We start from the raw sequence: 22004 nt of genomic DNA on the forward strand, positions 1-22004 counted from the left end.
AAACACAATTCAAAACAAGCACTGGAGGGATGGCAGAAGATGAGTTTCTTTAAGGGTTCAGTTGAGATTAGTTATCAGACCTATAATGTGAAGAATAGCTTTCCCCTAGCTTGGTCACAGCACAAATTAGATATTCCATGGTTCCAAGGCCACAGCAACTCTTCTAAGATCTGCCAAGTTTTAGAGGGATTTTCATTTTCATCCATAGGAGGAGTAACCACATCAAAGAAAGCACAATCCTTTAAGAATCAAAGTAGTGCTGGTCAAAGTAAGTGATCTTTACACAGATTCTCACACCACAAGGATTACAAAGATGTCTATAACTGGTATTTGGTAGCTCTATTTCCTTGGTATGTGGCTGGCTTTGAGCAACCTAAATGCACATTACAATCTCATTCCCCAATCTCATTTTTGTTGTGAAAATCTAAATTTTAAGTGCCATTGTAGGATCCTAACCTTTAGTTTCTACTTTTCACAGAATCATAGGATATTAAAAAATATTTATTATAGAAACTTTTACAAATTTTAGCCTTTATTAGAGGCAAATAGATTTTCTTCCTTCACCTCCTAGAATAGGATAAGGTACTATACAGGAATTAGCCATTACTTTTCTTTTGAAACAAGACTCCAAAAAAATCAGCAAGATTCACAGATTAGCCTCTGACCCTTATGCATGAAGATTACTTAATAAACATTAATGACATTCATTCTATGTTCAAATCAATAAAAGAAAAAAGGTAGTGATGAGGAAAAAAGTACTATACATTCATGAAACAAACAAAAATGTGTACGTGTGCACACACATGAATCTTACTAGATTGGGTGTCCAAAAATTTCAAGTACTAGGGTCACTTCCAGTTAAATATATTTCATTGTAATCCTATAATGAAAGATTCTTATGAAAACAAATCTCTGGCAGTCTCACATATAACCATTTGATCAAAGTTGTAGAAATTCTGCCAGCTAAGTAGAATAACAGATCAGGTCATCCATTTTTTATGATTACTTTCTTCTCAATAGCATTTCAGTTTCTGAGGGTTTTATGCCATTGTAGTTTTAAAAGGATAAAAGAAAAAAAAACTCCTTTGAAAATATTCACTGAATATTGAACTTTAGCCTTGGGCTGACTTCTGAATCAGTGTTCCCCAGTTTGGACATATTCTTCTGTGGCCTGGGACATGGTGCTGAGATACTGCCAGCTTAGTGCAACCAAAAGCATGGCACATGACAGGTAAATAGGGGAATAGTGGTTCCGCGAGAGTAGTTGACAACTGGGAAGATTCTGTTTCCGAACAGAGGAGATAATCTGCTTTGTCTTGCTGGAAGATGGGTCTGAGCTTGGAATTCTTTGATCAATCTGTCAGAGGAAGGAGGGGAAAAAAAATCACAAAATATGAAGCTGTTTTAAAAGCAAATTGTCTAGTTGACTCTCCCCCACCCTAATCCTCCAAGATTAGATGTATTCCTTTTATGTTACTTTGGAAACATGATTCAAAATACGACCAAATCTAAGCATTATGGATATGTCTACCTCATATCACACACAAAAGATTCATACAGTTATAAGCAACAGACCCTGCATCATGAAATAAGCACTCCAATGATTCTGAAAAAATAGCACAGCAAGAGTCCCCTCTACAAACACTGCAAAGAGGAGGCAAGGTATAGTGGAAAGAACACTGAACTTGGAGCTAAAAGACCTGTGTTGAAAGTTTTACTTTACCACTTACCAGCCCTGTGACTGTGCAAATTTGTGGATCCAGTGATACCCCTTTCATAACAACAGTTAATATTTACAAAGTACCTACTATGCGCCAAACATTATGCTTGGCAAATGTAAACACTGGAAAAATAAGCCCTTCATTTGATGTGTTCACAACAACGCTGGGAGGTAGATGCTACTATTATTATTATTATTAATCCTATTTTCCAGCTGAAGAAATTAGGGCAGAGGTTCAGTGATTTGCCCAAGGTTACACAGCTAGAAAGTGTCCGAGGTTGGATTTGAACACAGGTCTTCCTCACTCCAGGCGCAGTGTTATCCTACCCAGCTGCCTTTACCTTATAGTCTTTTTTTTAAACCAGTAAAAGCTTCCATTTCCTTATAAGAAAAATAGGAATAATATTTACTCATTTTCCCTCGATACCTCACATGACTATTGTGAGGATCAAACATGGAAGCATTTTGCAGGTTCTTCAACTCCTGCCCTCAAATTAAGAGACTTCAATATAAATACTGATTCTCCCTCAAACACCCTAACCACTCAGTTTCTCAACCTATTCACTTCCCATGAACTATTCCTCCACCCCACCACAATGTCCTTCTTTTTTTCAATCTGTAGCCCCTGTATCATATAGCTAATTACATCTGGTCAAGTCTGAGCCTTAAATCACTTCTATTTGCTGCCTTCACTCCTACACAACATATGCTGCTGAATGAACATGGAGAAAAATCACATAACCGTTCTGACTGGGTCCACTACAAATCTGTTACACAACTTCAACTAGATCGTTTCTGCTGCTAGGCAATTCTACGACTATACCTCCCTTATCATCCCCCTTTACAACCTTTTCATCCCTCCTCCAACCTCCCATGGTTCTCTTCCCCATTCTCTCGGCTGAGAATCTTGCCTAATATTTTATAGAAAAAATTGAGGCCATTCTCTGTAAACTCCCTCTTCCCTCTTTCTCATCTATCACAGAAGTGTCTTCTTCCACTATCTCCTCCTTTATCCTTGATTCACATGATGAAATGGCCTTACTCTTTACCCTTCTACTTGCTGAAATGATCCATTCCATCCAGTCTACTTGAACAGAATGTGCACCACTCCTCCCTTATCCCGACTTTCACTTATTTTCAATTTCTCCCCACTTACTGGTTCATTTTATATGACCTATGAACAAGCCCTTGTCTCCCCCATCCGGAAAAAAAACAAACTTTCTTGATCCTTTCACTATCATCCTGTATCTCCTCTGCCCTTTGAAGCTAAATGCCTCAAAAAGGTCATCCATAATAGATGCTTCCACTGTTCTTTCAACTCTTCTCACAATCCAGCTTCTGACTATATTAATGCACCAGTTACTAATGATCCCTTAGTTGCCAAATCCAATGGGTTTTTCTGCTATTCTCATTTTCCTTGACCTCTCTACAGCCTTTGACACCACTGATCATTCTCTCCTTGACAGTTGTTTCTCTTTAGGCTTTCTCCTTGCTTTCCTTCTCCCCATCTGACCACTCCTTCTGTCTCTATTGCTGGATTCTCCAGATCACACTCTCTAACCACGATGTCCTTCAGGGTTCCATCCTAGGTCCTCTTCTCCTTCCAAACTACTTCCCTTGGTGATCTCAGCAGTTCCCATGGATGTAACTACTTATCACTATGCTGATGATTTTCAAATACACCTATCCTGCCCCAAATTCTCTGCCAACTTTCAGTCTCAAGTTTCCAACTGCCTTTCAGACATCTTAAATTTTATGTCTAGCAGACATCTTAAACTTTATCATGTCCAAAACAGAACTTATCTTTCCCCCTAAACTTCCCACTCTGCCCTCTCCAACCACCCTCCTACCTTCTCTGTTTCTTTATAGGGCAAACAACATCTTTCCTCCTAGCTCCTCAAGGTTTGCATCCTAGGAAGCACCTTGGACTCCTCACCATTTCTCACTTCCCATATGCAATATGTTGTCAAGGCCTATTGATGTCACCCTTGCAAATCTCTCCAATACACTCCCTACTAAGCTGCTGAAGTGATATTCTTAAAGCATAGTTCTGACCATGTCATTGTGATTCCCTGAAAGTCCAGTGTCCTATTAACTCTAGTTTTAAATATAAAATTCTCTGGTTGGTGTTTAAACTCTTCACTCTTCACTCACTATCCTATATTTTTGCTTTTCTTACATAATACTCAACTCCACAAACTTTACAGTTAAGTCATACCGGCCTATTTGCTGTAACCCTGTCTCTTGACTCTGCATTTGCATGGTCTGTTCTCCATGCCTAGAATGTTCTTCATATTCACCTTAAACTCCTAGCTTCCTAGGATAGGCACTTTCTTCTGGGTAAGATCACCTTCCAATTACACCCTCATTTACACTACACATCTATACATAATTGTTTGCATTTGTCTCACTAATTAGAATGTGAGCTCCTTACAAGCATTGTTTTTGTGTGCAAAAAGCACTTAGCACAATTCTTGGCAAATAGTAAGCACTAAATATATGCTTGTTGACTTACTCCTTCAGATCTTTATACAGATCTTCAACAGATCCGTTTTCATCTGTGTGGATACTCCCTCTACTGATGCAGATTGTAATCCCTCCACAATTTAATAATTTATTATTATTATAACATATAGTTATAATAATATAAATTGATATATTATATTATATATTGTATTACATATAATATGTAATATTATGAAACAATATAAATTGTTATGAAAATAACAATTTATCAGTTGGTATGGCCAAAAAAGATTCATTATTTCATGACCAACCTTCTGGTAATGAACATGGCTAGACAGCAGTAGGCTGATCCTTGGACACAGCCCATCACTGGGCCTGTACTAAAAACCTTTCCAGTTTAGTAGGCCCTGCCACAGCATAAACCTTGAGAAGCAAAAGTCAGTGTGCCAAGCCAAAATAAGGCAACCGAAGAAAAATTTTAACAGTATTTCCTCTAAAATCATGCAAAAAGCCTTATATTTCCAAGGAATTGGGGTTGGCAGGAAAAAGGAAAATAGGATTTCTGGCCTTGTCTCTCAAAGTTTGTGTCCTCAAACACTTGGTACTTCTAATGAGTTCAGAGGAATCCAGACTATTTTTAGTCCCAGGCAATTCTGGAGTGTGGCTGGATACTCAAGAAGCTAAGCCATGTCCAACCTGTTATAGGCACACATTCAGAGGATGTCTGGCTTCTTAGCTCTTGCTCTGAATAGTATCATGTAAAATAACTGAAGAATGAGATCAGTCCTACAAACAGACTGATCTGATCTCCTACCCCTGTGCTCTCAGCCAGTGAGGAGTACACTTAGTCCTGTATTGATCATTTGAATTAAATGAGGAATACCTCTAACAAATTAAAAGCAGGGATAATACAATTAGAAAATAAGTCAAATATTTTTGGACCTGTCATCACCTAGAATGATCCTTTCCCAAGGGAAAACTGAATGATATAACAAATTGTTTATGTATGGGATATATAAATGAACCCCCTCTTAGGCTACCAAGTTCTCTACATAGGACGCTAATCTGGGTTAAGTAACTTGCCCAATATCATACAGGTACTTAGTATCTGGGGCTGGATTTGAACTCAGGTCCTTCTGACTCCAGCACTGGTGCTTTATCCACTGTACCACCTAGCTGTCCCAACAACCAGTATATTTCCAATTATCTAAAGAAGAAAATGTTTCTTCTGTGGTATCTGGAAGTGAATTGGGCAGTAAAAAAAAGAATCCAGATCAATAATGACTGAACTATGGAGTCAGAACTAGTTCAAACTCAGGCATCTGCTAAGCTTCAATTTAGAAGGTTTTACTTGAAAATAGTCCTAATGAGGACAATGAAATAATAGTCAAGTCTAGGTACCAAACATATGATGTCAGGATAACTAGTTCATAGAACCTTAGGGTCAGTCATCTGAACTAATCTAAGCTACAAACCAAAATCCAGAATGAACTACACAAATTTGCTAAACTCAAATCGTCATTTTTTTCTCTTAACTGTAAACCAAAATAAAAGTTGTCCTTAAAAAAAAAGTAAACTGAGTTGATCTGTAGGAAAAAGAACATTTTTCCAAAACTTGAACCAAAACAAAGTCAGAACACCAAAACAGTCTCTGAAGCAAGCTGATATTTCTTTCTTTCAGTTCAAGTCTCTTCATTTAATCAATGCAAGACAATCTGTAGTCACAAACAGTTATCTGTTTAGTAGCATTTAAAAACTTTTATTCTGAAGCACACTTGTAAATGGCTAAATTTTCTAGTAAGCAATTTAGAAGGTTGTGCTCTAAGCCCCACCAATGAAAATTGGCATGTATGCTGTGTTTACTATGAATGAGTATATCCAACAGACTGGCACTGCTTTTTCACCCGTTTCAGTAGAAAGAACTACATAAATTAAATGTAGCCAAACTGACTATTGTCTCCTTTCCCCTCTATAATTGCCCTCTTCAGGAGACGCTGATGATAATGTCTAAACGCAATTTAACCAAAGGGAAGTACAAAAAAACAATGGAAACTTTGGTACAGAGATCACCAAAAATCCCATTATAAATGATGAGCTCCATAATGTTTCTAAAATATTGTGTATAAACTTTGTTAAAAGGAATATATCATTAGAAATCACATGCCTAATCTGCAGGTTAAAGATAAAATATGATTAATGGTCAAGCTCCTTCCTAAAGTAATTACTTAAAATATACTCAAATACCACTCTCTTCCCTTTACCACCCACTCTTTCTTAGGGCCTAGAACTTTTGATAGGTGGAGGGATTTCTCTTGTGGAAAGAAGTGAAGGAAAAAACACAGGACCCTGTGAAGTGTTCTGAGAATTTTGGCATCTTAATATTATTTAACAATAATGGCAGCTCACATTATAGAACTGGACTCTCTCTCTTAAGCTACCAAGTTCTCAGGTTCACAATTTACTTTCCTTATAAATCCCTGTAAGGTAATGTTAATGTAAGAATTACTATCTTCATTCCTACAATGAGGAAAAGAAGTTATTAAGTAACTTACCCAGAGTCACATGGCTAGTAAAAGTCAGAGCCTAGACTCAATTTCAGGCTTCAAGACTAGTAACACTCTTAATGTTTTTCTGTTTAATGAATGCTGAGTAAATTAATAGATGGCAGGGGCATGCTAGGCCTGGAGTCAGAAAAACTCGAGTTCAAATCTGGCCTCAGACACTTACTAAGCTGTGTGACCCTGGGCAAGTCACTTAACCTGTGTGCCTCAGTTTACTGACCCGTAAAATGGGGATAATAACAGCACCTACCTCACAGGGTTGTTGAGAACCAAAGGAGATAATATCTGTAAAGTGCTAAGCACAGCACAGTGCCTGGCAAGTAGCAGTTCCTCTAAGTAATAGAAAGTATTACCCTCCACCCCAATTTTATGGATAAAGAAATTAGGACTTAGAAGTCCTAGGTCTTACAGCTGAGCCAAGAGTAACCATGTCTTCCCACAATGGATAAAGATGAGAAAAACAGAGAGGTAATTGCATCATGATGGGGTTTTAAGTACCTAACAGATGTCTAGGGGTAACATGCTCTAGAGATCCAAGTTTCCAAATCCTACACTATTACTTTTCCTCTAGATTGCTATGATATCACTCTTTGCATCTTGTTTTTCTCACTACTAAAGTGAGCAATTACATGTTCCCTCAAAGTTGCTATTGTATTTATAAACAAAGCACAAAATGTTAGATAAGCATTATTATTTTATAGCAGTGACTTGAGGCAAATTCGTTCTACCTCTTTGCATCTCAGTTTCTTCAAATGTAAAAATGGAGATGAAAGCCTCCTTCAGGGCTACCATGATCAAATGAGATAAATATAAGAAAATGCTTTAATTGGGAGTTTGGGGGAGTTTGGAAGAGTTGGGGAGGAGAAGGGAAAAGTAGGAGGGGGTAATGATAGTGATGAGAAAAAGGGAAGAGATTAGAGAAAAGTTTCAATGAAACTATAGTTTAAAATAGATAAAGATGACCTGAGAGGATTCCAGACAAGCAGGGCAATGTTGGTACTACCATGTTAAATATAAAATATCCTGAAAGAAAAGTTGTATGTAGTAGATTCAAAGTTTCATATACAATCTCTATTTTCTGGCCTCCCTTTTGGCTAGAAATATTCACGTTTGATGATCTTGAATTCATAATTTTTTTTAAAGGACAGAGATAAGGACTGGACCTGTTATTTTATTAGTATAGAAACCTTTCTCTACCAATGCAGCTCAGCACCTTTTCAGTCACCTAAGAGTCTTAAAGAACTTCTTGGATTAGCAAAAGTTTAAGTACATTTCCCAGAGTCACACAGCCAGGATGTCAAAAGTAAGACGTGAAACTCAGTTTTCCTGGATCCATGGCTGGCTCTCTATATGCCACACTTCAGTACCTCTCAATAAAAAAATTATTTTTTGAATGTAGAAAAATTTTTAAATGTTTTTTAAAAGAAAACTGCTATAGAAATATAAATATCATTACCAATGAGAAAAACTGTGAAAAGGCCTGAAATAACCTATAAATACATAGGATAAACAAGCAAATATTAAATTAAAACCTATAGAGTGGCAAATTATAACTTCTTTTTATTTAAAATGGACCTTAATTTGTTCTATTGCTCTAACATTTATCAAACTTTTCTTCCCAAATAAACATCATCATTCTATTTCTAATCACACACATACACACACCCCCTCCCACCCCCCAAGATCCAAGGCATCTGAAACAAAATTTACAAAATGTACCTCTTCCATATACTGGTACATAATAGCTTTCACAGCTGGCATGTTGGTGGCTTCCATCATTAATGTTACTGCTTGCCCCTTCCGAATCTTTACCCTCCCCTTGAACACCTGCTGGTTGTTATAACAGGCAGCCAGAGTAGCAATAGCCATCACCTACAGATAAACCAAAAACATCCTTCAGAAGTTTCTTAATCAGTCCTGTAACTCAGAAACAGACAAGGAAAAGTCAGTGGAGTCATTTCTATTGAATCAACAAGATCACTCTCTGAAATGAGTGACAAGAAAAAAAGAAATCAAGAAGCAAAATTCATCATAATTTATCCCTTTTCTTTCTCCACTCAACCCTTCCTAAAAAGGACATGGAATCATGTTTCTTATTCTAAAACCAAATATATAGCATAGAGATATACAAACATGTACTGTGTGCATATATATATACATATATATACACATATATACATGTGTTTGTGAGGATGTATATATGTATATGTATCCAAAGTAAATGGAAAAGAGGGGCAGACATGCAATTTTTATTGCCCCTACTCTCTGCTGTTTTCCCACCTTGTCATCTGAAGCCACCAAAGGCAAACAAATACTGAAGTGACCAAACAAGCAACTTTTGTCACTCTTACCACCTAGTTAACTCCCCCACTCACATTCAAGAACAAAATATTTAATTAGAACAAAAAAGTAAGCATCAAAAATCAATCTTAACAGTCCATTACACAAATAAGTACAATCTCTACTGGATATTTAAAATAAATAAGTTTCAACTACATTTTCAATTCTTAGAAAGCAAAGTTAAGAGCAATATATAGGGACAGGTTTCTTTGTTTTGAGGACAAGAAGAATGAAGTACTTTAATATGGTATGTTCTGATTATTTGAACCTAACAATTATTTAATATTTGCTTTGTTACTAATTAAAAAGGTAAAAACTTCGAGATTAGAAGTTGATAATTTAAAAAGCCATAAAGAAGATCCTATAGAACAAGATCTTGTACTTTAACCTGATCTTTACAAAAAAAAAGAAGGGAAAAAAATGGCAGATATAGAGGAGTCTTTCTCATAAGCAAAACAATTACTGTCACTTTTTAAAAGAAATCAAAACCATAAACGCAGACCAAAGGAGAAATGAATAAATGCAGACCCAAACAAAAGAGCATCTCCAACCCCCTAAATATAGGCATCTAAGCATTAGAGATATATGGAGGTCTTAAACCTAAATAAACCTAAATATAGACCCATGCATACCTGTGGAATAGCACAAAAGTTGAACACACTTTGATTTCTGAGTCGGGAAAGGTAAGTGAGGACATCCGGGATGTGCTGTAAAGCATTAGTAATCAGCTCATTGAGACAATGAACAGCCAAATCAATATTCTCTGGTTTGGCTAAATCAGACAACTTTTTGGCATACCTACTCCAAACCTAGAGACAAATGATGCAAAAATTATCATTACACAAGTGAAAATTAGGAAAGAGTGGAAGAATCTATGCAACAATACGGAATATTTACTAAAACTTAAGAGTGTCCATTTGACAGAGTTATACTACCTAAAGGCCAGACAAAGGTAACGTTTCAATGGATTACATTCTGGAGTAAACTACGCCCTAAGAAGTAAATTAGTAGGCTCCTGGAGAAAGTACATAACTACTTCTAGACATCACATTAATAAGTTATTGTTTTAGCATACTGTACACTACAAGTAGAAATGCAGCTTTTAAAAGTAACTAATTTACCCTAAAGGGCTAGCCAACTCCTAGGAATGACTGAAAAATGCTAAAGAATAGCAATTATTAAATCAGTATTGTATGCAAAAATCAAACAATGCATTCTAGAAAACAATTTTACCCAAAATGAAAAGTTCAAACAATCACCAACATGTCAATTCAGACTTCCTCAAGGAAATATAACAAACAGATGTGGGCATTATAAGCTGGACCTTTCCTATGAAAATATTTTCCATTTTTCCTCTGAAAAAATAAAATGCATTCATAACCTAAATATATAATATTAAAAAAATAGGATTTGAGTCTTTCCTACCCTGTTATTTAAAGTCTTCCCAGAAGCATAGGATTTCCCTTTTTGTGCTATTAATTCAGTAATCCTCCAGTAAACCTGAGAATGAAAATTGCATCTGAACAATTGGGGTGGTGTTTCTGAACCTGAATTAAGGCCTTTACAACTCACCCTTACTCAATTTTACCACATGAATTCAAATCTATACAATCCTATTAGTTTGGACCCAAAGAATACTTTGAGTTCTATATTTGAGTTCTATTTATATTCTATCTATATAGATATATATAAATATATAGATACATATATGTATATAAAATAAATCTATTCTATAGTTATATTCTATATTTGAGTTCATTTATTAAGTATGTGCCTTGGCTTAAAAAAATCACAACGCTAAAAGAGGTCTTGGGAAATAAATGAAGTTCATGGCCCTAACTCATACATCATCTAACTATCCCAGGTAGACTAACGTTTATCCTTTTCTCCTCAAGATGTCTAGAAAAAGAGATGCTATAGATTTCAATGTCTTAGGGAGTCTTCTCAAAGTTAGTCAAAATTTAATATCTTAAAATTCAAGTTATTTGGTTTTTTTAAAGTAGTTCTATGTTCAAAACAAAGTACAGAGAAATGCAGATGTAAAGAAATTGGATCCAAGCACACATTCATTTAGAAAAATGGCAACTACAAATTTAAATCATTTATGACTTTAACAGCTCTTGGGGTAAGAGCATAAATATTCTTTTTCAAATATCATTTATTCTCTTGCAGAATTGTGATATGAAGTAAGAACACTTAAGATATTTAAATCAAAGAGAAATTTTCTCTTTACTGCTCCCTCACAATTTAACTCCTTTACACAAAAGTATTCTACAAGATGTAAAACTAAAACATTGAGTATGATCATACAAGAGGAAAAAAGAGACTTATAGGATTATAAGTTTAAGAAAATTCAGAATGTAATGCCTTCAGTCAGTTTTGTAGTATTAACCTACATAAAACCTCCTATATGTGACAATTAAAAAATTTTCAAAATCACATTACTGATGAAAAGTTTATGTGAATCTTCAATTGAATAATTTTCACCAAAGAATTTTTGAAGAAAAAGAAACTTCTTCAACTGTGTAGTCTGGATTCCATTAACCCACAAAATTCCATATGATAAAATTTTAACAGCTTTAAATACAATCTAATTTTTCAAAAAAGCCAATAGGAAGACAAAAGGCTGAACAAATAAAAAATAAGACAATAAATTCCTTGAATCTTATTTTTTTTCTAATACGTGTTTTTTTTTTAAATGAGGGCAACAGTCTTTTTTTTTTAAGTCTCTAGAGTGTTTTCTCTCATAGCTCCTGATTTGTTACCTCTTGAGGCCAAAACTCTCTCCCCTCCATCAAGTCTTCCAAATAATCTCTAATGATGTTTGTCTTCTGTAGGAACAGACCCATAGAATTGGCAAGCTTCAAGTCCTGTCCAATGATGGGGTCTTCCAACTCTGAAGCCGAGAATAGACGAGAAAGGCCAATCCCTACTAGTCCAGCAACATAGTGACAGTACTGTAAAAGATCATTTTTTAAAGAGCTACAGTAAATTCTTTGTTATTCAGCACTGTAAGTAAATGCAATGTTATGATCAAATATCCTTGTTAGTAGAAACTAACTTATACTGAGTTTACATTTTCAACAAATTCAAATTCAGTCATAATCATCATTGTAAAGGAGATTGCAAGGAACAATCAACAGATTTGTATTTTAAATACTGGCTGGCTAAGCAAAGAAAAATCGTATTTATACAAGCAAAAGGTTTGTTTGAACAATATCCTTTTTTTCCAAACTGTGGGAAAACCACTATATAATACTCTCATTCAACTCTCACACACTCTCTCTCATCCCACCCCAACAACTATTCCCTCACCCCAAAAATCTCAGAAGTGAATAATAGCCAAAGTAAAGGGAAAGTGAACTCTAAGACATACCACAGAAAGGACAGTCAGTAAATCAGGCAAAGGGCAAACAATAAACATTCTCTCTGACTGTCATTAAACACAAACCTGGAGAACAGTATTAGAAGGCACGTTGCAATAGCAACAGATTATAACACAGGCATGGCATCCAAAAGTGAAGGAATTGGGAAAGAGTTAAAAGTGTAATAAAATTAGGTAATGCTATGGAAATTAGAAGTAAAGCCACCTAAATCCATATGGAATACAGAAAAAGGAGAGTTGGAATATAATATTAGTATTCATGTGACTCCAGCACTATGCAAAGGAGGAAAGTACAATTAGTTTTGTTATAATGCTTGTTTTGAAACCGTAAATTTATTTCAACACAATTGATATATTAAGAAAACATTTTGAGCATAACACATACTTCACAATTGTTTATGTACGACTTTGTTCACAAGAAACATTGGGTGAACACAGAAATTGCACTCAGCTGAATTGAGCTGTGTACAAATACATAAAACATAAACATGCACATGCCTCAAACATCTATCAGCTACTTCAGTGCATTTGTATATTATCCTACAAGGTTGTGTTTTGCTACTCTTTCCTATCTGTAAACTTTATTATATTAAAAAAATACTCATTCAACACTGCTTATTCAAGGGCTGAGGATGGACCAAAGATGGCTGCCTAACAAGGATCAAATCATGCAATGTAAAAGCTATGGTTGTTTCCCCTAGGTCCATCATTCTCTTTCACTCCTTATTCTGCCTCCCTCCCTTTGCATGGAGTCTATAACTGCCACAATTCCCCCTTGTCTTTTGATACCTCCTTCTGCAGCCACTTTCCACCATAGCCCTTACTAGGTTTTAGAAAAAAATAAAAGGGGAAGGATAATCCTTCAAAAGTCAATAGCTTTACACTGGTTCCAGCACCCTCTGAGTTTCAATGAAACATGTATGAAGGGTGTGATTGGAAATGAGTTGGAAGAGGAAGCAACACAAGTACTTGGTACTAAACTGGTAGGAGAGAAGAAAAATGTGAAAGTCACTATTACCACAAATTAAGAAACCAAGGCAAAAAACAATTTACCTGTCATCACACTGTAAGTTAACAGTACATCACTGTAATAATTAAGACCTCCATATAGTTCTAATGCTTAGACGCCTAAGCCAAGGTAAGCTACATCAAGTTTGACCAAATAAATATGTTACATCCTGAGTACATGAACAACAACACACAGAAATCCACTTTTGAGATATTTTGATTATGATTAATATGTGTAACATATACACATATGTAAACATACACAAAAAAGTACGTGTGTGTGTGCATGTGAAAAACAAACGTAAAACAGATAGGAGCTGTCGGTTTGGTTCCTACTCCTTGGTACTAGGTATAAACACTGCTCTTCTACAAATGCCCCTTGATACACTTAAAACATCACTAACCTTATCCCATTCCTGCACAGAGGTCACTTTCTTTTCCAAAAATTCTGCCATTCCATGCCCCATTTTTTGACAAATGTCACTGATCACCACTTGATAGCTCTCCGCCAGATTTCGAAACTCTAAAGAGACCTGTAACAGAATCCATAAAAAGTAGAAAGCATGAGAAGAAGCATGACATTTACAGAGCTATTAGGAGAAATGACTTTTTGAAATCAGAATGATTATTAAAATAAGAGTTCAACTTGGCTCAGCCTAAAGTTTCTACATATTCAAACACTCCACAAATACTTAAACACTCAACAAAGTGATTTCTCCAATATAAGGTATTGTAAATGACAACTTCATACACATACATACACACGCACCTTAAAAAAGAATGCTTTTTTCCATAACTGAAACCAGGCTACATGCTACTGATTCCCATATTTAAATATCATTAAGCATGGCATAACATTTTCCAACTGGAACTAAAATTCTGGATTCTCTCCCAATCTGAGTTTAAAAAAAAATTCACTTTTATAAAGCATAACAAATATCTTTCTTTCTAAATTGGTATATATTCTGATGGATGAATGGTTTAAAGCAATGTTTCTGGTGCTAATTTTAGGTTGGTTTGTTGCTACTTCAGACATTTAAAAACACAGCTGAAATATTTATAAACAACTTGCACAATAGCAACATGAGAAATTTATCTTCAATGTTAGAAAATATTAACAGATTATTTAACCAAATTAGAAAACAGTAAATAGACCCTCTTTAAGGAATAACTTGTACATACTTGGACTGTGCCTTTAGGAAGAAAGGTCTTTTTAAAAATTTTAAATGTTTGGACTATTTGGGACAAATAATTTTCTTTCAACTGGAAACCTCAAACAGATCATGAAACCAGCTCAGTTTATTCAGTCTTTCAGGAGATATGTATCTCAAGCCAGTCTCCAGAATTGGCTCTTGCTGCCCATGGGAATAAAATAGGTCTATCAGGTTCACTGATTCTTCCTTCAACTTGTTCCTCTAGTTTTTTCCTGGGTAAGACAGTCTATTTATAGTAAAGGAAAAGTTCACAGGAGAAGTGACAGATTGGGAACAGTTTCCAAAGTAATACTGTTAGGATGGGGTTTTCATTCATACCTAAAAGTAATCCTTTCCTTACATCATTACCTTTTAGCTACTCACATGTCAGTCAATTCAATAAACGTTTAGCTAAGCAGCTATTATATATACAAAATATACCTTGAGAAAAGTGGCAATTGTGATTCCATATTTATTCTGGAAATCCTAACCCAACCAAGGAGAGGACTGGTGGATGACATAAACATTCCTTAAATATAGCCAAGATCAGCATCAGTCTTCAGATTTATATATGTAATCACAGCACAAATTACATACCAGTAGCAATGCAAAGCAAAGCTTTACATGAGATTACACACATGAAGGAAAAGATGACCTGAATAATCAATCCCCTCTAATCTTGAGGAAAGATCATACAACACACAACAGGTCAAAATACTGCAACATTTTCTTCAGAGGGACAACAAATAAAACAGATGTCCTATGGCTACATCAAATGCAACACTTCCAAAGGAGAGTTTATTATTTCTCTTTTACCTACAAAATGCCCCTGAGTACACTTAAAATATCACTATCTATATCCTATTCCTGCAGGAAGTTTACTTTCTTTTCCAGAAACTCCACCTCTATTGTTGGCTTCAACTCCTGAACATCATGCCTCCCCATGGAGACTGATTCAGCTTCCTGAACATCGTCAGCTTCCTCTCCCCTCTGATTAGAGGGCTGGAATGTGGTATAATGAATTCTTCACAAGGCCTCCCTTTAAAAAAGTCTCAGACAGGTAGGGGGTAAAATGACACATGTCAATTGTCATCAGCTGCTCTGCTTGGTTTTCACTTTAGGAATATCATGTCCCTGTGCTAGATAACCTCTGGTGGTCCACCTTATCCTTTTAGCTTCCACTTATGCATTGTCTTCTCTCACTATACTGTAAGCTCCTCTTGAGGAGCTTGGCCAAGCCACTGTCTGCCTCAGTTATTTCAACCATAAAATGGGGATTGTAATAGCACCTACCTCCCCCGGGTTGCCATAAGGACCAAATGAAATAATATTTATGAAGTGCTTAGCAGAGTACCTGGCACAGAAGGCACTTAATAAATGTTTAATGACTACTGACTCTCCCCTCACAACACCTTCTCTATACTACCTTGAGTCACTCCCACATAATCAATGTTACCAAATTTCCACCTCCACAAAATATATCCCATTTATCCTCTCCTCTCAACTCATATATCTACTCCACTAGTTCAGACTCTCTTCACTCTTCAACAGGACTATTCCAAGAGTCTTCTAATTGAACTCCAGGTTCCAGACCACCCCCCTTCCCCAATTCATCCTCAATAAAGGTTTTAAAGCACAGGGAGTATCCAACTCAACATGGTTCCCTACTGTCTCTAAGAGAAAAACAAACTGCTCATCCTGGAAGATCACCCTCTTCTTGTGCGGTCCTTGTTGCTATAATAGAGAACAATCCTCAAAAAAATGCATAATCCACCATCCCCATCACCACCAACGCCAATAAGAAATGAGAGGAGAAGAGGTGGAGACAAGGAGAATAAACAGCTTTTCCTGGATATTTCTCGAAGAAAGGAGAAAGGCAATGTCAAGTGAAGAGTGTGGCTTTCTTAAGGACAGGGGACACAGGCAGATCTGAAGGCTGCAGAGAAAGAACTAGTAGATAGGAAGATGCTACACATTAGAGAATGAAAAGAATAACTGTGGAGGAATCTGATGAAGATAGAGAGGGATGGGAATAAGGGCACATGGAGAGAAGCTAGCTTTAACAAGAATGGCCACTCCACTATTAGAAATGAGAGGGAAAGAGTGGAAAATAACTTCATGGGGTTCTGAGGTAAAGGGGAAGAAGCAGGCACTCACAGCCAATGACCTCAATGTTCTCAGTAAAGTAAGGGAAGTTCTTAACTGGTAGTGGTGGGGGGAGGTGCAGGAGGCTTGAGAAAAAAATGATAAGAAAATAAGCATTCATTAAGTACCTACTACGTGCCATGCACTATGCTAAGTGCTTTACAAATATCTCATTTGATTCTCACAACAGGTAGATGCTATTATGATTCCCATTTTACAATGGAAGAAACAGAAGCAGACACAGGTTAAGTGACCTGGCCAGCGTCACACAGCCAGTATGTACCGATATTGGATTTGAGCTCAAAACTTCCTAACTCCAAGCCCAGCACTTTAGTCACTGCACCACCTAGCTGCCTCTTAAGATACAGAATATAGAATAACTTCTAAGGGAATAAGATAGGGAATTGGTTGAAGTTAGATGACAAACTTTTACTCTGTTGTCTATCTAGTTGATACTATGTGACTTCCTTAAGCTGAGTTCCACAGCACGAGTAGAAGCAGAAGGAGCTAAAGGTGGAAGTCATTCTGGACAAGAGTCTGGCAAGGGATGAGTGGCAATAGGACAAGAAGGCAAAAGATTCAATGTAGAGGACAGTGTAGGGCTGAACTGGTTAACTATACATTTAGGAAAGGGGGAAAGTGAAAACAGAGCAGGAATCAAAACCAAAGAAAATACTGAGGAATGGCAGGACTGGAGGTCCTGATGAGGAAAAAGAACAGACTTAAGAAGGGTGAGACTTAAGGGAAGGATGGGATGATAAGAAGTTAAGGTCACAGAGGGATATCAGTTTTTAATCAAGAATGGAGAACACCTATAGGTAATGCTAAGTTCCAGGATGTGGCCATCCCTGTGCAGTGGAGTCATGGGATTTGAGAAAACTACTGAGGAAGGCTGAGGTTTGTTGAAATCCTCTAAGATAAAGGGCATGATCCGGGGAGAAGACGTAAGTCAGTGAGCCAGGAGCTGAACTCTTTGAGGAGAGAAGAAGAATGGCCTGAGGACCAAGAGACAACAGCCAGCATGATGTTTAATGGGTGCAAAGTATAACAATAACCTTCAAATCTAGCACTCTTTCCCCTGTATTATTTATCATATAGTTGCTTTTCTGTGAAGGCATCCTTTCCTTTTCTAGGTTTCAAACCCTCTGAGGGTTAAGGATACCTTCTTATTTGGCATCCCACCACTGAAGCATATTTGTTGAATTAAATAACCGAGTTCCACTTTTTGGTAAGGGTTGGGGTGGGTGGGGGAGGAAGGAGACAAGAGAATCATTGAAGTAATACCAGCTAAAGTTGAGATAAAATCCCATTATACACAATTCCTCATAAACTCCAAAATAAATAGCTACTAAAAATATTTGCATTTTGTAGAATGAACGAGTCAAACTGCTTTTGGACAAAGTGAATCATTTCCTGCTGGTTCCTTCTATAGAACCTACATGAATCCCAAATTTTGCATTTAATTACATTCTTTCTTAGGAGGTTCATGCTTCATTTGTATAGATATTATCTAGGAAAACTGTAAATATTAATATATTAAATCCTGTTTTCTACTTCTCTTCAATTACACACAGTACCAAACAAGTTCAATAAATATTTGAATTGAAGAAGGGTTTTTCATCCAATAGATACATATTTTTCCTGGAAATTTCTTATTCCTGATTTCCAGTCATTTTTATTTTGACATATATTTATTTCAGCAAGTGGTTCAAAGAAGCTGACACATTTGAGAGGAGCTGAGAGGTGAAAATTAATAGCATATCTCCCCTGCTTTCTCTTCCTGATGTAACAAATACAATAAAGTCAGGGACAAAAATTTACCTACATCTGGTAAAAGGATAAATTCCTTGTAGAGATCTTATAATTGATAAAAACAAAAGCACTGTTCATCTGGGCCATAATTATAGAAATAATTTTGTTATATTTTACTTAGCTGCATAGCTCCCTTAGAGAATCCTGTGCCATCAGGGTGCTGAGCATATTACATGTCCCACAACTGGAGAGGTTAATAAATGTCTTTCTAAGAAATTAACTCTAAGATGTCAGTACGATATTGATCTGTTAAAAAGGAAAGGTTCTTTGACAGGTGTGTGGAGAGAAGAGTGGGGAGATTGTCAATAAGAAGTATTAATAATGTAAAAAAAAGAAAAGATCAATAAAACTTTCAAAAAGAAAAAAATCTGATGTCAATAAAAAGATGAAATTGATCAGTCAATGTCTTAAAGTCCCACTCTAATTTTGTACTATTCTATGTTTTATGAAACCAATAAAAGAAATCAGTCTTCCAAAGCCAATCAGAGGAACCAGGTTATCTTCCATAATCTTCTCAGAAAGTATATAAAAATATAACTAATACAGCACTGCCATATAATTAATTGTTATCATAGCACACTCAAGGAAATGCTGTCATAATAAAGAATGCTGGACTGCATGGAGTCTAGAAGAAAGATCCTAGAGAAAGAACGTCAGTGTTTCTCTAATTCTGCTTAGAAGAGAGGATGCTGTTTCCAGGCAACCAGTAAGGGTTCTATAAACAGAATTATCCCTAGAGAATGGAAATTTAAACTATCCTAATGATGCGAACTTCCCTTAAGACTGTCTAACTCTGGTTGTTTGAACTGTATGCTTATCAACTTCTGATTATTTTTTTTAAGTTGGTTTCTGCAGTGGATTTACTTACAACATGGTGCAGCATTGGTTCTCTTTCTTAGTAAGTCAATCTCTGCAAAGTAATAAAGTAATAAAAAACGTAATAAAGTGGAATTCTAGTTTATCAGTCCTGATTGTGAGTTTGTTTAGTATTGGTCAATTCTGGAGAGCCTAATCACCAGTGAGCAAACTTAAAAAAATGAGTCTCTAAGCCTGCAAAACTCCAGATCAGAGTGGTTATAAGGCTCACACTCCCCAAGGTACTCATGCCATCCCAGTGGCTCTCTTTCACAGGGTTACTGTGTAGCAGTTATCTACTCCAACCCCCTCAGTTTAGATCTCATATCACACTACCAAAAAATGATTAAGAGGCATTCAATAGAATACTTAGAGGGGCATTTAATTTACTAAAGATAACTGAACTTCCACATCTCAAATCTACGATGTGCAGGGAATATGACTGGCCAAGTCATAAACTCTCTTATAATTTCTTCAATTTTAAAATAAGGATAATACTCATGCTGCTAACCTCACACAATTCGAAGGAAAGCATTTGGAAATTGTAAAACACTATAAAAATCCATCACCTACTACGTGCTAGGAGTGGGGGGAACACAAAGACAGAAAGTGAAACAGCCCCAATCTTCCAGACATATTGCATAAAAATATGTTCTAGCTCAGAGGTTCCCAAAGTGGGCAATGCTGCCCCCAGGGAATGTTGGATCCATCCAGGGGGGTGGTAGTAGTTGGATGCAATTGGGGGGAGCACTGAATAAAAATAAGGGGGAGGTGGCTGCATACGGAAAAAAGAGAAGAAAAAACCATTTGTATATGTTTCATCTGTTGTGTAATAGAATTAAAGTCATAGTCCAAATAAACACACAAAATGCAAATTATAGTTAATCCGTGGTCAAGTCTACTGACAGATCTTAACAAGTAAGTGTTGGCAGGTGAGTGTGTCATGTCAGGAAGTCCAGAATATACTGGCAGGAATATGTGCATGTAATGACTTGTTTATAACACTATTTGGTTACATGAGGCAATATTGCATCATTAAAATATCAATGCAGGAAAAACCCCACAAATTTAAAATAAATTATTAAATTTAAGATGCATCAAATTTTTAAAAATATATTTTATGTGTTTTTTAAATAATGCAAAAATTGTTAAGCAGGTTAAAAAAAAGTAGATTGGGAGGCTAAGCAATTTATTTTTTAAAGGGGGTGGTAGGCCAAATAAGTTTCAGAACCTCTGGTCTAGCTAAAAAAGACTGTATGTATATATACAGAAATATGCAAAACATGAGATTATTGGGGGGAGGGGAAGAAAGCACTAGCACTTGAGGCCAATCAGCCAGTAAACATTTAAGTGCCCACTTTGTGACAGACACTGTGCTAGGAGCTGGGAATACAAAAGTAAATGGCCATGGCCCTCAAAGAGCTCATAATCTTTCTGAGGAGACAATTAACAACTATGTATAAACAAGCTACATACAGGATAAATAGCAAATAATTAAAAGGAAGGTACTAGAATTAAGAAGGGTTGGGAAAGGCTTCCTGTGGAAGACGGGATTTTAGTTAGAACTTAAAGGAAGCCAGTAGGTAGAAATGAAGAGAAAGAACATTCTAGGCATGGAGGACAGCCAGAGAAAATGTCCATAACTAAAAGAGTATCTTCTTCTGATAGCAGCAAGGAGACCAGTGTCATGGGGTCAAAGAGTTTATGTTGGAGAGTAAGGTAAAAGAAGACTGAAAACAGATGATTTCAGAATTTGACCCTGGAGGAAACAGGGAATCAATGAAATTCAAAGTCAAGAGAGGGGGTAGGAAGTGATAATCTGACCTGTGCTTTAGAAAAACCACTTTTGTGGATGAATGGAGGATGGACTGGAGTGGGAGAGACTTGAGGCAGGCAGGCTCTCCAAGTAAGAGGTAATGAGGGCCTGGACCAGGGAGGTAACACTATCAGAGAGAAGAGCAAGAGACTAGAGAAATGTTGCCAAAGGTGAAATCAATAGGTCCTGGCAACAAATTGGATATGGGAGGTGAGAGACTGTGAGGAATTGAGGGTGACACCTAGGTTGCAAGCCTAAAGGGACTTGGAGCATGGTGTTGTCCTCAACAGTAAAAGGGAATGTAAGAAACAGAAGGGAGGGTTTCAAGGAGAAGATACTCAGTTCAATTTTCGACATTTTGAGTTTAAAGCATTTCCTGCACCTCTAGTACAAGATATCACAAAAGCAGTAGAATATGTGAAATTGGAGGTTAGTAGAAAGGTTAGGGCAAAACTGGTAGATCTGAGAATCAACAGCACAGAAATGGTAATTAAGTCTAGGAGAGATGAGATCACCAAGTGAAACGGTATAGAAGAGGGCCCAAGGCAGAACCTTGTGGGGCACCTATGGTTAGAAGGCACGATGCAGATAAGAATCCATCAAGTAAGACTGAGAAGTGCTCAAAAAGGTAGGAGAACCTGGAGAGAGTGATATCTTGAAAATGTAGAGAAAAGAGAATATCAGAGAAAAGAAGGTGATCAGC

The 22004-nt window shown here is 36.5% G+C and overlaps 1 protein-coding gene across 4 annotated transcripts in view; it reads right to left on the minus strand.

Annotated features, from left to right (window-relative positions):
- Window positions 1-483: 483 nt before the first annotated feature.
- FDFT1 (farnesyl-diphosphate farnesyltransferase 1) overlaps window positions 484-22004 on the minus strand; it is a 36831-nt gene continuing 15310 nt past the window's right edge. For 3 of the 4 annotated variants that reach the window (XM_072634390.1, XM_072634388.1, XM_072634387.1), the window contains 5 exons: window positions 13885-14013; window positions 11853-12044; window positions 9720-9896; window positions 8467-8619; window positions 484-1357 (listed from right to left, as the gene is read on the minus strand). In XM_072634390.1, coding sequence (XP_072490491.1) covers window positions 1136-1357; window positions 8467-8619; window positions 9720-9896; window positions 11853-12044; window positions 13885-14013 — 873 coding nt within the window. In that variant the 3' untranslated portion in view covers window positions 484-1135. The remainder of the gene's footprint in view (window positions 1358-8466; window positions 8620-9719; window positions 9897-11852; window positions 12045-13884; window positions 14014-22004) is intronic. The other variant, XM_072634389.1, reaches the window with a different exon arrangement.

This window comes from Notamacropus eugenii, chromosome 1 (assembly GCF_028372415.1).
Source record: "Notamacropus eugenii isolate mMacEug1 chromosome 1, mMacEug1.pri_v2, whole genome shotgun sequence".
Lineage (NCBI taxonomy): Eukaryota > Metazoa > Chordata > Mammalia > Diprotodontia > Macropodidae > Notamacropus > Notamacropus eugenii.